At 42.0% G+C, this 17,196-nt stretch overlaps 1 protein-coding gene across 2 annotated transcripts in view; it reads left to right on the forward strand.

Annotated features, from left to right (window-relative positions):
- The window catches only part of LOC110536598 (extended synaptotagmin-2-A), a 42,792-nt gene that overhangs the window by 16,861 nt on the left and 8,735 nt on the right, over positions 1 to 17,196 (forward strand). Inside the window, exons 6-14 of one of the 2 annotated variants that reach the window (XM_036935315.1) lie at positions 4,529 to 4,618; positions 7,558 to 7,613; positions 10,544 to 10,664; positions 11,179 to 11,355; positions 13,197 to 13,279; positions 13,899 to 13,947; positions 14,307 to 14,396; positions 14,668 to 14,763; positions 16,738 to 16,800. In XM_036935315.1, the coding sequence (XP_036791210.1) occupies positions 4,529 to 4,618; positions 7,558 to 7,613; positions 10,544 to 10,664; positions 11,179 to 11,355; positions 13,197 to 13,279; positions 13,899 to 13,947; positions 14,307 to 14,396; positions 14,668 to 14,763; positions 16,738 to 16,800 (825 nt within the window). The remainder of the gene's footprint in view (positions 1 to 4,528; positions 4,619 to 7,557; positions 7,614 to 10,543; positions 10,665 to 11,178; positions 11,356 to 13,196; positions 13,280 to 13,898; positions 13,948 to 14,306; positions 14,397 to 14,667; positions 14,764 to 16,737; positions 16,801 to 17,196) is intronic. The other variant, XM_036935316.1, reaches the window with a different exon arrangement.

The raw sequence follows: 17,196 nt of genomic DNA on the forward strand, positions 1-17,196 counted from the left end.
CCATGAAATCATTTATATTTACCTTTTAACTTCCATCATGTGCACTTTCAGATGGCCTTGTCCAACTAGGCCTACTTTCCCCTCAAATAGCTGACACATTGTGGCAGATTGTAACCAATGCCCGCCAGTTTCAATTTCGTTAACAATAACTATGACAAAAAAAAATACATTCCTGACGAAAATGAATGAAGGTAACGAGACGAGATGCCTTAAAAAAAAGTAAACAAATAACTATAACCAAAAAAAACACGTCATTTATATTTGACGACAATGTGATGAGAATTCCATGTGAGGCTAATAAACATAAAATTTGACATGAAGCTCCTTTTCATCTGTTTTGTCCAATCATAAGCACGCATGCCTTTGCAGAATATTTTATGCAATCCTCTCATTGGCAGAATGAACGTCTTTCAGTTGCACAGTCTGATTGAGCTGATCTGTCTGGCTCTCCCATAGGCTACAGCTCTCGGGCAATCACTTCAGTCACTCGTCTCTCTTTTGAACAGATGCGCAGCCAGGACACTACAATTGTAACTAACCTCAACTAGAAATAATACTTTTTACTCTCTTACTGTCACGTAGGCTGTTTTTGCTTTGACCACAACAGAAGCTCTATTTTGCCATGTGCGTTGTTATTCATCTGTGTTGCTGCGCTTGCAGTTGGCAAAATGCGAGTGCAGTTGTTTTTTCTCTATTGAAAATGTTAATTATATTTGCTGAGTATTAGTACTGTAATAATTCTGACATTGTTGGAAAGCTTGGATTCTCCGCTTTTTTTCTTTATGGATTCACTGTTATGGCCACGCTTGTTCCTGTACCCAAGAAGGCAAAGGTAACTGAACTAAAAGACTATCTCCCCGTAGCACTCACTTCTGTCATCATGAAGTGCTTTGAGAGACTAGTCAAGGATCATATCACCTCCACCTTACCTGCCACCCTAGACCCACTACAATTTGCATACCGCCCCAATAGGTCCACAGACGATGCAATCGCCATCACACTGCACACTACCCTATCTGGTCAAAAGGAATACTTATGTAAGAATGCTGTTCATTGACTACAGCTCAGCATTTAACACCATAGTACCCTTCAAGCTCATCATTGAGCTTGAGGCCCTGGGTCTCAACCCCGCGCTGTGAAATTGGGTCCTGGACTTTCTGACGGTCCGCCTCCATGTGGTGAAGGTAGGAAACAACATCTCCACTTCGCTGATCCTCAACACTGGGGCCCCACAAGGGTGCGTGATCAGACCCCTCCTGTACCCCCTGTTCACCCATGACTGTGTGGCCATGCACACCTCCAACTCAATCATCAAGTTTGCAGATGACACAACAGTAGTGGGCTTGATTACCAACAACAATGAGACCGCCTACAGGAATGAGGTGAGGGCACTTGGAGTCAGGAAAACAACCTCTCACTCAACGTCAACAAAACAAAGGAGATGATCGTGGACTTCAGGAAACAGCAGAGGGAGTCCCCCCCCCTATCCACATCGACGGGACATCAGTGGAGAAGGTGGAAAGTTTTAAGTTCCTCGGTGTACACATCACGGACAAACTGAAATGGTCCATCCACACAGATAGTGTGGTGAAGAAGGCACAACAGTACCTCTTCAACCTCAGGAGGCTGAAGAAATGTGTTTGTCACCTAAAACCCTAACAAACTTTTACAGATGCACAATTGAGAGCATCCTGTCGGGCTGTATCACCGCCTGGTACGGCAACTGCACCCACAACTGCAAGGCTCTCCAAAGGGTGGGGCGGTCTGCAAAATGCATCACCGAGGGCAAACTACCTTCCCTCCTCGACACCTACAGCACCTGATGTCACAGGAAGGCCAAAAAGATAATCAAGGACAACAACCACCAGAGCCACTGCCTGTTCACGCAGCTATCATCCAGAAGGTGAGGTCAGTACAGGTGCATCAAAGCTGGGACCGAGAGACTGCCTATAGCTTCTATCTCAAGGCCATCAGACTGTTAAACAGCCATCACTAACACAGAGAGGCTGCTGCCTACATACAGACTTGAAATCATTGGCCACTTTAATAAATGGATCACTAGTCACTTTGGTAATGCCATTTTAACAATGTTTACGTATCTTGCATTTCTCATCTCATACACTACCAGTCAAAGGTTTTAGAACAGCTTCAAGGGTTTTTCTTTATTTTTACTATTTTTACTAATTAAAAAAAACATTTTTCTACATGGTAGAATAATAGTGAAGACATCAAAACTATGATACAACACTTAACCTGTTTTGTGGTAGGGGGCAGCATTTTCACTTTTGGATAAATAGCGTGCCCAAACTGAACTGCCTCCTACTCTGTCCCAGATCCTAATATATACATATTATTATTAGTATTGGATAGAAAACACTCATGTCTGTGAGTATAACATAACTTATTTAGCAGGCGAAACCCCGAAAAGTCACTGTCTTTTCAATATGTTTTCATGGGGAATCCAGAATTCTAATCGACTTTCCTGTAGTTCCTACCGCTTCCACTGGATGTCACCAGTTTGTAGAAATTGGTTGAGGTTTTTCCTTTGTGTAATGAAGAAGTACCATAGCTCAGAATGAACGTCACTTCATGTGTACCTTTTGATAGAGATGCGTAACCAGAAAAGTAGCGTCAGTTTGTTTTGCTCCTGTATTGAACACAGATCATCCCATCTTCAATTTGATCGATTATATACGTTTAGAAATACCTCAAGTTGTATTACAAAAGTAGTTTGAAATGTTTTGAGTATTGGTAGTATTGGTTTGGTAGTATTGGTTTGTTTTCAGAAATTCAATCATAAAGGCCTGATTCATGTGTCTGTTACTTGAAATCTGTGAAGCTTTTATTTGGGCTGCAATTTCTGAGGCTGTAACTCTAATGAACTTGTCCTCTGCAGCAGATGTAACTCTGGGTCTTCCATCCCTGTGGCAGTGCTCATGAGAGCCAGTTTCATCATAGAGCTTGAAGATTTTTACAACTGCACTTGAAGAAACATTCAAAGTTCTTGAAACTTTCCGTATCGACTGAATTTCATGTCTTAAAGTAATGATGGACTGTCGTTTCTTTGCTTATTTGAGCTGTTCTTGCAATAATATGGACTTGGTCTTTTACCAAATAGAGCTATCTTCTGTATACCCCCTACCTCACAACACAGCTGATTGGCTCAAACGCATTAAGAAGGAAAGAAATTCCACAAATGAACTTTTAAGAAGGCACACCTGTTAATTGAAATGCATTCCCGTTGACTATCTCATGAAGCTGGTTGAGAGAATGCCAAGAGTGTGCAAAGCTGTCATCAAGGCAAAGGGTGGCTATTTGAAATATATTTGGATTTGTTTAACCCTTTTTAGGTTTCTACATAATTCCATATGTGTTATTTCATAGTTTTGATGTCTTCACTATTATTCTACAATGTAGAAAGTAGTAAAAATAAAGAAAACCCTCTGAATGAGTTGGTGTTCTAAAACTTTTGACTGGTAGTTTATGTATATACTGTATTTTATACCATCTATTGCATCTTGCCTATGCCGCTCGTTCATCGCTCATCCTTATATTTATATGTGTATATATTCTTATTCCATCCCTTTACTTAGATTTATGTGTATTAGGTAGTTGTTGTGGAATTGTTTGATTACTCGGTAGATATTACTGCACTGTCAGAACTAGAAGCACAAGCATTTCACTACACTCGCATTAACATCTGCTAGCCATGTGTATCTGACCAAGGTTATGATTGGGAGAAAAGAGCTGTTTGCCTAAATTGGTAACCTGTAGCCAAGGCTTTGTACTGAAGCCTATATGGTAAATCATGGCTGACAACAGTGTTCTCGTTTTTTTCATGGCATTTCATCTTGTTTTTCCTCAGGAAAAGTAGGTTGAGCCGTTAGTGTCGTCCCTTGAAGATATTTACTTCACAAAGCCCTATTATAAAGCACTGGCTCACATTTCTCATACTCACAGTACATCGTATAGTGGAGTTTGGAAACAGCGTACTTTGCGTCTTTTGAAGGGGAGTTTAAATCTTAAGTCTTATTTTTGTGTGTGATTTTTTTTTTTTTTTTTTTTAGTAAACAAATAAATACTGCGATTGAGACAATAGACACTGGTTTCTTTATATGGATAATTACCATTTTGTTTTAAACTCATGTCCATTGAACAAAAATAATAGTGGGGCCTGTTTTGCTCATTTACAGTATCAGCACTTAAACGACCTGCTTGTCTTGAGAGAGAGAGCTAATTATATCTGTTCAGGAAGTTGAGGATGACAGATAGTAATGCAGTAGTAGTGTGTGTGTGTGTGTGGGGGGGGGCTTCTTTGGAGTGAAAGACCCCTTTGGAGTGTCTCTGGAGGCACGTGCCTGCTGTGGTGTCCAGGCGTCCACTCTTGAATGTTCAGGTCATTAGGTGGGTCAAGGGCCTGTAGTGTTGGTTCCCTGATACTGAAAGCTCCCTTAATGATGTGTGGTTGTGTGTGTGTTTTATCTCTGCGAGCGTGTTTTTATCTTGATGCTTCTTTTGTGTTTCACAGCTCCATGGAGTGTTGAGAGTAGTCATGGAGCCGTTGCTAGGTGACATGCCCCTGATAGGAGCCTTGTCCCTGTTCTTTCTGAAGAAACCTGTAAGTTCTAGCCCTGACACACACTTGACACACACTTCCTCTTTCTATCATTTGGAATTAAAGTCACTTGCATCATTAGCTGCTTGCAAGACAGTTGAAGACAGCAATGGCTATTTTATCACTGTCTTCCTTCCTGTAGTGCTGAGCCTCCAGGCCTATGTTCTGCCTAAACATTTGGCCAATTTAAGTCAGATACGAGTCCCGAGTGGAGACACTGGAGCCTTAAATAGACATAGATCAGGCTAGTCCTACTTTGGTGGATTTCTTTGCACTGCCTATGCCAGCCGCAGTGCAGACAGCAGAGAGAAGAAGCAGGAGGAGTGTAGTGGTAAGAATGTGAGTCGCAGTGTTGTTACATGTTGGGACACAAGCCACGCAGTGGGTGTTAACTACACAGTATCTGAGTGTAATTAATCTTCTTTGAGAGCAGACCACAGACTCTGGACCAGGAGCTCCTGTTTCTGTGGCCTCAGGAATGCTTATATTTCTATTTTCTGTCATCCTAATAATGGGGGAAAAAGCACATTTTATGGAAGAACCTTTGAGGTAAAGGATAAAAAGGGGCCCTCTTCTCTCTGATTTAAGGGGGTAGGACTATGTAGAATATTCTCCAGAATGCTTCACAGTGAAGCGGACAACCCTTCATTCTCCTCCTTAAATGGTTCAATCTTGACTGCCAAATAAAATAGCATTCTGAGACAACTTGTGGATGGGAGGGTACCATTTTAGGCGATGCCCTTGTCTGTGCTGTGTTGCCAGAGAGGTGAAACGCAGAGAACTGGAGGGGAAACATCCTTAGGAAGGCTAGTTCCGCAATGCACAGCTAAAATGCACAGCTGCAAAGTTCTGCAATGCGCAGCTGTTTTAATTGGTACACATTGTGTACATGGTCTCCAAGGACCCTCCATTAGTTGATCATGTTATGCTTGGAGAAGAAGCCACACTGCTCTGCCAGTTCACTGCTACGGTAAAGTACCCCCTATAGGGCTTCTCCACTGCAGCTGGTGTCACTCCAGCCTTCTTTGTATGCACCAGTGTTAGACAAAAAAGGCAAAACACAGTATTTGGGCCAAACATTGGCACCAATCCATGCAGTGGAAATGCACCATATGGAATTAGCTACGTTGGTTGCCTTGCAGTGTTCCGGACAGTCCTTGCTCAACACTATATCTGCTGCAGTGAATGTAGGCAACACACAGAGAGAGAGATAAGGGGGGGGGGGGGGCTGTAAAACGCATTGAAATTGATTCCTTGAGCCAAGAGACGCATCAAAGCTCCGACTAGCATAAAGAAAAAAAATACCCGTCGGCTTAGAAGTTACTACCTGTCCGACTCCTTGCCGGTAACTTTTTCTGGCTTAGCTGTGCTGTCACTCAGATAAAATGTTCACGTTTACCAATATGATTTACGTTTACGTTTACCAGGGTGATTTCAAACAGGCATTGCGTTGGCATTGGACTTTGCGGACTTTGCATGGAAAAATACACAGTCCCTGGCTCCCTGACCTTAATAGAACCTGTGTACATCCCAAATGGCGCCATATTTTTTATTATTATATATATATATTTTGCATTTTTTACCCCCTTTTTCTCCCCAATTTCGTGGTATCTAATTGTTGTAGTATCTACTATCTTGTCTCATCGCTACAACTCCCGTACGGGCTCGGGAGAGACGAAGGTTGAAAGTCAAGCGTCAACCCAACCAGCCGCACTGCTTCTTAACACAGCGCGCATCCAACCCGGAAGCCAGCCGCACCAATGTGTCGGAGGAAACACCGTGCACCTGGCTAGCCTGGCAACCTTGGTTAGCGCGCACTGCGCCCGGCCCGCCACAGGAGTCGCTGGTGCGCGATGAGACAAGGACATCCCTACCGACCAAGCCCTCCCTAACCCGGACGACGCTGGGCCAATTGTGCGTCGCCCCACGGACCTCCCGGTCGCGGCCGGTTACGACAGAGCCTGGGCGCGAACCCAGGGACTCTGATGGCACAGCTGGCGCTGCAGTACAGCGCCCTTAACCACTGCGCCACCCGGGAGGCCCTAAATGGCGCCATATTTTCTATGTTGGGTCCATAGGAAATAGGATGTCGTTGGGAACAGCCCCTGTATACGGATTTGGTTCCAGAGGATTGTTTTTGTAATAATCTTTCAGCGGGTCAAGTATTAGTCCAATCTGGGGGGGCGGTATCTTTGGTGTCAGTGTTCTAACACTGACTCATACACAGACTGTACAAAGATGTGTGTCCCCAGTTCAACAGTAACGTATATAAGAGAAAGCTGAAACAAGTAAAACAGTTAGGTACAGTATTTAACTCTAGTAGCCTGTTAGAACCAGCCTGATTGTATACAGTACATATACTGTATGTCTCACTGTCATTGTGTATTGTTTTGTATATTGAAACATCAAGCCATGATAACACAAAATGGTAGCTCAGGGGATGAGAACAGAGCAGAAGACACATTTATATTGTTCGTAAATAATAAAGTTGTATTGGGTATTTACTACAGAAATGGAACACAGATTTAAGGCTGGTTCCATCAGGCTAAATATAGGGTAAAACTGCAACAACAACAAAAAATGTGCATGTTGGCACACCATCGGCTGCAAAATTGTCAGATTTCAAAGGAAATTGGTTTATTTGTCAAGAGGCAAGGAAATGAGCTTCTTTGGCTTCTGTTTTACTTTGCTGCACTTGTGAGTAATTACGTCACAGGAGTCACACAACATTAAAGTTAAGTGCTTGAATCAATGTAGATAATTTACTTAATCTCACTCTTCTGGCTAGTGTCCCTGTGTGCATTTTCCCTTCTATAAGATGGTGTTTGTTTTTAGATAATTTGAGTAAAAAAGCGCAGGTGTGTCTTTTCAATCGTTCTCTGTACAGCATGTTCTTCCAGATTCCATACCGCTAAATCTACATGTGTTTTGTTTTCATCTAGCTTTTGGACATCAACTGGACAGGAATCACCAATATACTAGACATTCCTGGGCTCAAGTAAGTAAACTGGGTCTGTTTTGTGCTCTGGGGTGAAGTTTCCCCTAGGTCCAGATCTAGGAGCGGGTTCCCCTCCCCCAATCCTAACCTTAACCACTAGTGGGGAAAATGTAAAACTGACCCAAGATCAGCATCTTGGGGCAACTTCACCCTACACCCTCTTTTGTCAGGCAAAGCTTTCACTACTTTTAGGTACAACACGTTTTGGGGTTTCTACAACCATTTTTTAAAATGTTATATTAATGATATATACCCATTTTGTTTCTTAAAGAATATAACATGAGCCTTATGGGCTCAGTTCAATAGTCGTACTGCATCACAACCCAAAGTATACACTTGTTTTACTCCATTAGTTGTTAACAGTGTAGTTGCAAACAAACACTGTATAAACTATAATTTTGATATCAGGGATGGTGAGTCCTTGCATCCATAGCGTATCTATGATTTGGATACATTTGGGCTTTGTTATTGTTTGAACTGCAGATTGCCACTAAACTAGAGGGACCATCACCCTACAGCTGCTCACCGCAACACATGCCTGCCTGCAAGCTGTGAGACTAAAAAGGCTCAGAAAGCAAGAAGGTTTTTATGGTTGAACAAGCTGTCGCTTTCATTTGTGCAACTCAACTCTGACTTTATAGAGATCTATAGTGTGTAAATTGGGCTGCTCCACCAACTCTCTAAGGTTGCTAAAATACTCTATTCTGCACATCTCTCAACTCCGAAATGATGGGGTAATGGGCAGGGGACTTGGGGATTTCTTAGGGCTCATTTAAAGGAAAGAGCAAATTGGATGGTCTGCTTTTCGAGAGCAACTGTTATGCTTTAGTGTCGAATATAATAGACGTGACTGTAAAGAGGCATTGGCTAAGAAGTAAACACTTTTCTTGTGTTGTCTTTACATTTTGCTGTTGTGTGGCGGTGCTACTACTTGCGTTGAATTGAATCCCACAAGAGCAAATTGGATTTGTAACCACTCACCAGCAAGACACGTACAGCAACAACATGCATACATAAGAGTCACATAGACAGAGAACTGTTGGCTGGGGAAACAAGCACAACTCATCCATAAGCCAATGGATCCCATAGAATATGTTTCCCCCTGCTGGTAAAGGAGCCATTTGAAGTGCAGATAGCCTTTGTCTTCTCTGCAGACGTCAGGCATCATTTCTGTTATTCACATTCACTTCTTAAAAAGCATTCTGTAAATGCTAATGTTGCGGTGGAAAAAGGCCCTAATAAAGATTTCACGATACAGCCACTCTCCTCCCCACAGTCTATTTATTTAGACACGGGTGTTGACACATCCACAGCTCAGTGACGGAAATCATCCCCCACACCGCTAGTTCTCTGTAGGGGTGTAATAGATCCGTGCAGTCAGGACACTGTGGGTCTGTTTGTGGAGGCTAGGGGATGGCGCTCGAGGTCACCAGGCTGCTCATTATTACGCACACCTGTCACCATCGTTACGCACACCAGCGCCTCATCAGACTCACCTGGACTCCATCACCTGCCTGATTACCTTCCCTATGTCACTTCCTTTGGTTCCCAGGCATTATTGTTTCTGTTTCAGTGTTTCATGTCTGTACGCTACTTGTGTTTCTTGTTTTGTTATTTATTATTGAAGTCACTCCCTGTACTTGCTTCCTGACTCCCAGCGTACACGTTACACACTGTAACAGAGAACTGTAAATTATATGGTAATTTGGGGTATTATCAACAGTAAAAAACTCTGAAATGCTTGACTGCAGCATACTGTAAGTTATGTTGCTTTATGGGAAATGTTGTTGGTGGGAAAATAATTACTATATTTTGAACTGTACTGTAATTCCACCCCACACAATACAGTACCGTACCGTAACTTTGGAGCGGCAAAAAAACATTTGACCAATAGTGGGTGCATGGTATTGTTGTTTCTGTCTCATTTAACATATTTTGAGGCATGCCTGTAAGATGCTATATTTGTTGTAATCGTGAGTGAGAACACTCTACCCATTTAACTCCTATGTTGTTATACCTCTAGAAGTGCAAGTCATATAAAATACCATTAATTCATGTGTAAACACTTTACCAAGCAGCCAACTTGATTGCACCAATTCTTAGTAATTACAGTAAAATACAAACCTCTCCCCTTAATTCAGATTACGGTAGTATTTACTTTTTTACAGTATAATACAGTACATTTTACGGTATTCTACTGTGTGCCGTTACACAGTACTTTCTTTGATACTGTATTTATATTACGGTAGGTGTACTGTAATATTAAATACATTACTTTACTTGCCACCGAGCTGCATGTATGCGACGGTCAACGCCAGCTGCAAGTTGAAAACAGCTCACCCCGCTCGTGTGCATGTGTGTGTACCTGTGTGTGTTCCACGTGATTGATCCAACACTAAAGAGGAATCATGTCCTTTGTAATGCTCCTTAGCTGCAAAAGAAATGATAAGATAAAATGATAACTACGTTTCTTAGAGAAATAAGAGAGAAAGAGTGAAGGAATGTACTGTATATGGAGGTATTTAAATTGGTTCTATGCCTTTTCAAATATATACGGTTGTTTAATCTTTACAGATTGCTTCAACCCTCTCATGCAGTTATTTCTGTGTACAGAATTAGGCCGAAGTGGAGAGCTCAAAGGTTAACTGAAAATCTCAGCAGATACTAGACCACTTATGGCTATCGACTTCTCTTAACCAGGCATTGTAATTCCCAGGCCGTAAGACCTCCTTAATGTCACTGCTAAGTGTTGACTCCCTAGTTTATTACATTGATATTTTGAGGTGCTTGAACCCCTTCCAATGTTCCTTCCATTTTATAAAATGGAAAAAGACACATCCTTTGTGCTTGACTGAGATTAGGTGAGAATATTGTCATCACAAGGTTGTACTGACTGACTGTGGGGTTTGTTGTGTTTCGTTTTTCCTCAGTGGCTTGTCTGACAGTCTAATTCAGGACATGATCTACAGCTACCTGGTGTTGCCCAACCGCATCACTATCCCACTGGTGGGGGATGTAGAACTTGCTCAGCTACGCTTCCCTATGCCAAAAGTACTGCAGCCTTTCACCTGTCTTTATATCTAATCACACATCATCATATTTCACACACTAATTAAAGGATCACTTAACTGAAAAAACACATCTTAGTATTTTGGCATGCACATTTTTGGGGAATATATAAACCAACGGACTATTGAACAAAATACGAAAAGTTAGACTAATGTCAAGATGAAACCATGTTTCAAGACATTGGATGTGTAGATCCAGCTATATGCCTTCAACCCAAATTAATGGTAAAGATAAGCATTGTCTAATTTCCTGGTTTTCCCGGTTTTATTCAGTGCGTATCTTTTCCATTAATTTGGGGAGGAGGCATATAGCTGGATCCACACAACGGATGTTGTGGGACGTGGTTTCATCTTGACTACTTTAGAGTTTTAGACAACAATTAGATTACTTTAGAAGTTTGAAATCATCTGACAAACTTTGGTTTGAAAGTGCAATGTCCCTTTAATGTTTTACTGTGTCCTATTTTAAAGTGTCCCTGTGCTGTGTGTGTCACCAGGGAGTCCTGAGGATTCACTTCCTGGAGGCTCAGGACCTGGAAGGGAAGGATAAATTCCTGGGTGGCCTGATCAAGGGGAAGTCTGACCCTTACGGCGTCCTCCATATTGGAAACCAGCTCTTCCAGAGCAAGACCGTCAAAGAGAGCCTGCACCCCAAATGGAACGAAGTTTACGAGGTAAACGAAATCAACTGAAAATGAACTCTTATATCATACAGTGACTTTCCCAGGGGCAGAAACGTCAATGAAACCTGCCCATGTGTGCTAACTACCCCAGGGACAGCAACATAGGGCATATGTAGAACCAGATACAACTTCCATACATACAGTGCCTTGCAAAAGTATTCGGCCCCCTTGAACTTTGCGACCTTTTGCCACATTTCAGGCTTCAAACATAAAGATATAAAACTGTATTTTTTTGTGAAGAATCAACAACAAGTGGGACACAATCATGAAGTGGAACGACATTTATTGGATATTTCAAACTTTTTTAACAAATCAAAAACTGAAAAATTGGGCGTGCAAAATTATTCAGCCCCTTTACTTTCAGTGCAGCAAACTCTCTCCAGAAGTTCAGTGAGGATCTCTGAATGATCCAGTGTTGACCTAAATGACTAATGATGATAAATACAATCCACCTGTGTGTAATCAAGTCTCCGTATAAATGCACCTGCACTGTGATAGTCTCAGAGGTCCGTTAAAAGCGCAGAGAGCATCATGAAGAACAAGGAACACACCAGGCAGATTTGGATACAAAAAGATTTCCCAAGCTTTAAACATCCCAAGGAGCATTGTGCAAGCAATAATATTGAAATGGAAGGAGTATCAGACCACTGCAAATCTACCAAGACCTGGCCGTCCCTCTAAACTTTCAGCTCATACAAGGAGAAGACTGATCAGAGATGCAGCCAAGAGGCCCATGATCACTCTGGATGAACTGCAGAGATCTACAGCTGAGGTGGGAGACTCTGTCCATAGGACAACAATCAGTCGTATATTGCACCAACCTGGCCTTTATGGAAGAGTGGCAAGAAAGCCATTTCTTAAAGATATCCATAAAAAGTGTTGTTTAAAGTTTGCCACAAGCCACCTGGGGGAGACACCAAACATGTGGAAGAAGGTGCTCTGGTCAGATGAAACCAAAATTGATATTTTTGGCAACAATGCAAAATGTTATGTTTGGCGTAAAAGCAACACAGCTGAACACACCATCCCCACTGTCAAACATGGTGGTGGCAGCATCATGGTTTGGGCCTGCTTTTCTTCAGCAGGGACAGGGAAGATGGTTAAAATTGATGGGAAGATGGATGGAGCCAAATACAGGACCATTCTGGAAGAAAACCTGATGGAGTCTGCAAAAGACCTGAGACTGGGACGGAGATTTGTCTTCCAACAAGACAATGATCCAAAACATAAGGCAAAATCTATAATGGAATGGTTCAAAAATAAACATATCCAGGTGTTAGAATGGCCAAGTCAAAGTCCAGACCTGAATCCAATCGAGAATCTGTGGAAAGAACTGAAAACTGCTGTTCACAAATGCTCTCCATCCAACCTCACTGAGCTCGAGCTGTTTTGCAAGGAGGAATGGGAAAAAATGTCAGTCTCTCGATGTGCAAAACTGATAGAGACATACAGCTGTAATTGCAGCAAAAGGTGGCGCTACAAAGTATTAACTTAAGGGGGCTGAATAATTTTGCACGCCCAATTTTTCAGTTTTTGATTTGTTAAAAAAGTTAGAAATATCCAATAAATGTCGTTCCACTTCATGATTCTTCACAAAAAAATACAGTTTTATATCTTTATGTTTGAAGCCTGAAATGTGGCAAAAGGTCGCAAAGTTCAAGGGGGCCGAATACTTTCGCAAGGCACTGTATTTCCAACTGTCCAATATTTCCTCATATTTTTGGCTCTCATGCAGTTCTACCCACCATGTCATGTTTTACAAGCCTTTGGCTATATTCAGTGTGACCTACTATATCTGAGATTTGAGATTAATTGACATAAGTCCTTTCCAGGCACTGGTATATGAGCACTCAGGCCAACACCTGGAGATTGAGTTGTTTGATGAGGACCCAGACAAAGATGATTTCCTGGGGAGGTAAGCTCATGTCCTGTCCTTTTTCTTATTACCTCATGATCAAAAGGCTTATTTCTCTGCATTGTGAGTTATCGTACCCAATATCAAACAATTGACCTTATAATAGCCACAGCAGTCTGTTTAAGTCTAGCCTGAAAATATGTCACAAATTTAGCTCTGGCCCAGAGCGTTACTTGCGGCTTGCTGATGCCGAGCCTTCAGTGTCAGCAAGCCGCACGTAACGCCTTGGAACAGAGCTATCTCAAACTTAGCATCCATCTTCTCACCACAAAATGAAGGGTGACCCCTTGGAAGAGAGAAGAGACAAATTAAAGTATCTTTGATGTATTAAGTATCTGTGATCAGTCACATTAGGAGTTGGACTAAAGCCCTTGTTCTTGGGCCTCATCCCAATGGGAGGCTGATTTTGTTTTGTCTAGCTCTAGTGCTGCTATAGCATAGCACCTAACAGGGTCCTGGCTGTGTCCCAAATGGCAACCTATTCCCCTATTGGCCCTGGGTCAGAGTGCCAACATGCTGTATCAGAGAATCAATTTAGCTTCTGTTGTGGTGATTTAGGGTGTTTACTTAAATGACCCCCTACTGATTTCTTATCCAATCTTTGTGTCTTCGATTGCAGCCTGATGATCGATATGAAAGAGCTTCACAAAGAGCAGAAGGTAGATGAGGTAAATCTGATATATTTTTTTGCATCGTCAAATAAATGTGGTTCAAATTAAAACATGAACTTGGCTTCAGTTCAGCACTTCGATAGAGATTTATTTGCCTTAGTATATTATCTGTCTGTGTTCATTTAAAGATGCTGTGATGTCATCCATGAGAACTGTACATTATGTGTGGGTGTCTTTTTTATTGTCTGATTCACTCACCACTTTACACTGTTGCGATGTGAGATATATGTCCCAAATTGCACCTTATTCCCATTATAGTGCGATACTTTCGATATGTGTCCTGGACAAAAGTAGTGCACTATAAAGGGAATAGGGTGCCATTTTGGGATGCACCCTTGAACAACCTGTCGTTCTAGTGGTTTGACCTGGAAGAAGTCTCCACGGGGAAACTACACATGAAACTGGAGTGGCTCTCTCTGCTCTCTACCCCTGACAAGATGGACCAGGTGCAGTATCACAAAACCTTCTCTTTTTAAAGTTGGTACTTACTTACCCCCCCCCCCCCCCCACAGATTGTCTGATAATTCAAGACCTTGTATAATTAGATTTTACTAGGAGGCTACCTTGTCCGTGTGCCAAATGGCACCCTACCCTAATGTCTCTTTCAGTCTTGTTACTGCCAGATGCACATTAATTCATTATGTAACAGGTGAATTACAAGGCTGCTCACTTCTCCTAGTCCAGTTTGTCTGAGGAGTGACTCTCCTGTCCAATCAGGTATTAAGGAGTGTGCGAGCTGACCGCAACCTGGCCAATGATGGACTCTCGTCTGCTCTGCTGGTGGTGTACTTGGACTCAGCCAAGAACCTGCCGGTGAGTAGAACTAGGTGACAGGAATTTAGAAGTTAAAGGTTGAATGAGTGCTCTGGTGGCGGAGTGAGGCAGATCGCTACATTATTGAATAGCTGAATGTGAGGCATCTTCAGACTGCTGCAGGTGAAAGCACATTACACTGCAGTTGATTTGACATATTGTACATTTTTATTTTATTTAACCAGGTAAGTCAGTTAAGAACAAATTCTTATTTTCAATGAATGCCTAGGAACAGTGGGTTAGGGGCCTGTTCAGGGGCAGAATGACAGATTTGTACCTTGTCAGCTCGGGGATTTGAACTTGCAACCTTCCGGTTACGAGACCAACGCTCTAACCACTAGGCTACCCTGCCCCCCCACATGGTAACATTTACTTCAGAATTATAATATATTTTGTCCATGCTATACATTAGTGTTAATTTTTTAACAAATGTAGACTTATTAAATGTTGTGAATAAGCATACAGAGAAGAATGTCATATTTCTACTTTCTGGACATATTCTACTCCACCCAAGGCAGCTATTGTGAATGATGCCAAATTGAACCTCAAAAGAATGTTCAGAAATATTTTTAACCCAGCTTAACAAGACATTTTCAGTACAAAGGTGTAGTTCAGCCAACATGCCGTAGTTTACTGTTCTCACCTCAACCCTGTCTGTCATGGTCTTCCACTTACATAACACACCTTGAACATGACATGAGCACCTCAATGGCTTAATTTGAGTGTCTGTTTGTTGAAACTCCTGTTTTTTTTCTCTCCTCCTTCAACACACTCTTTCACCTTTTGAACGCTGACCTTAACCAACAGATGGGTCAATATCAGTCCAAGACAGTCAACTCCTAAATGAGCCTGGCAGCGTCTCTAGCGTCTAAGCCATACTTGACCTTCTTCCCTCCCTGTTCTCTCCTATAAAGAGCGTCTTCACAGGGAGCGTTGGGTGCGGAAACTTAAAAGAGAGGAGAGCATCTGGCCTAGTCTTTTGTGAGAGCAATACCTCAATGTATAGAACCTTATTTGTGAGTCCTCTGGTACTCTGCATCGTAGAGTTAGCATTAGCGGTGTGTGGTGGGGTTAAACAGTAACACACTAGCTCTGGTGCAGGGTGTCGTTCGGATGCGAGTTCACTATCACCCAGTCGAACAACGCCCTGGACCAGAGCTAAGTAACAGACCTGCTGCTGTGAGTCTTGTACCATAAAGCATGTTGATTGACTCTGCTGCATGGTTGCAAATCCTAATAATATTATTATACAGTCATTTCCCATACCCAGTTGATCATGAATATTTATCATATTGACTAAATAATAATTCCAATAACTCCGGATAGAGGGCAGTGCTTCATCTTTCGTCCAACACCAAGGTGCAGGCATTGAAAACATGGTTTACAAAGAACTATTGATTTCAAGGTGTCAGGGTATTTGATTGAGGGGAGTATTTTGTGGCGCATCAATTCAAGGATGCGTTGACGCCTGTCATTCTCAGTCTAAACAGAGGTGACAGGCAAAGATGATGTTGCTTGAAGTGTCTGTTCCCTGGACCGTTATGTCTAAGTAAGGGAATATTGAAATACTATCAGATCTCTTATTAGCTCGATCTAAACAACATCCCTTGTCACAAGTTCACACCAGCACCTCATCCTATAGCTTCTCCCAAAAATGAATGACGTTTTCATTCTCCTCTCTTCAGCTTTTAATTGATACTGCCTTATTCATCATAACGTCCCCATTGTTACCTATTGTTCATAGATGGACGTTATTTATGTGTTGGATATTCCTCTCCCTTGATTTATTGGGTGTCTCCTTTCATTCATTCTCTATAGATTGTCGTTGTTTTCATACAACCGACTCTAGCTCTGGTCCAGGGTGTCGTTCGGCTGCGACGTCCTGGACCAAAGCTAAACCTTAACTATAATCAATCCCCCATCCCACTAACTCTGGGTCTGATTTTCTCCCCATCTCCCCCTTTTGTATAAAAGAGCAACCTGTTTCATTTCAACCATGACGTGTTGAAGCAAGCCTCTGTCTTTAAGTCCCGGAAGGTAAAGTAAGAAAGTGGGATGATGCACGCCATACACAGATAGCACGCATAGACGTCTTATGTGTTCTCAGTCTGTGCCCTTCCTTACTTTGTGCCATCCAAATGTACTTTTATTATTATGGTAATTTATGGTGCTACCTATCTGTAAATGCATTGTTTGTTCATTGTGAGTCATTGTTTATTCATTGTGAGTAATTGTTTGTTCACTGTGAGTCATTGTTTGTTCTTGCTTGGAGATGAGTGATCACTCTGTCTAAGATCTTGTATTGCCACAAGCATCACTTTATAGCTTTTAATTTACTACACACAATAAGAACTGGATTTTCACATACCGGGACGTGTTGCACACCTGCTCTGTAGTTGTATAAAACAGGGGCCGTATGCGTCAAGCATCTCA

This window comes from Oncorhynchus mykiss, chromosome 11 (assembly GCF_013265735.2).
Source record: "Oncorhynchus mykiss isolate Arlee chromosome 11, USDA_OmykA_1.1, whole genome shotgun sequence".
NCBI lineage: Eukaryota > Metazoa > Chordata > Actinopteri > Salmoniformes > Salmonidae > Oncorhynchus > Oncorhynchus mykiss.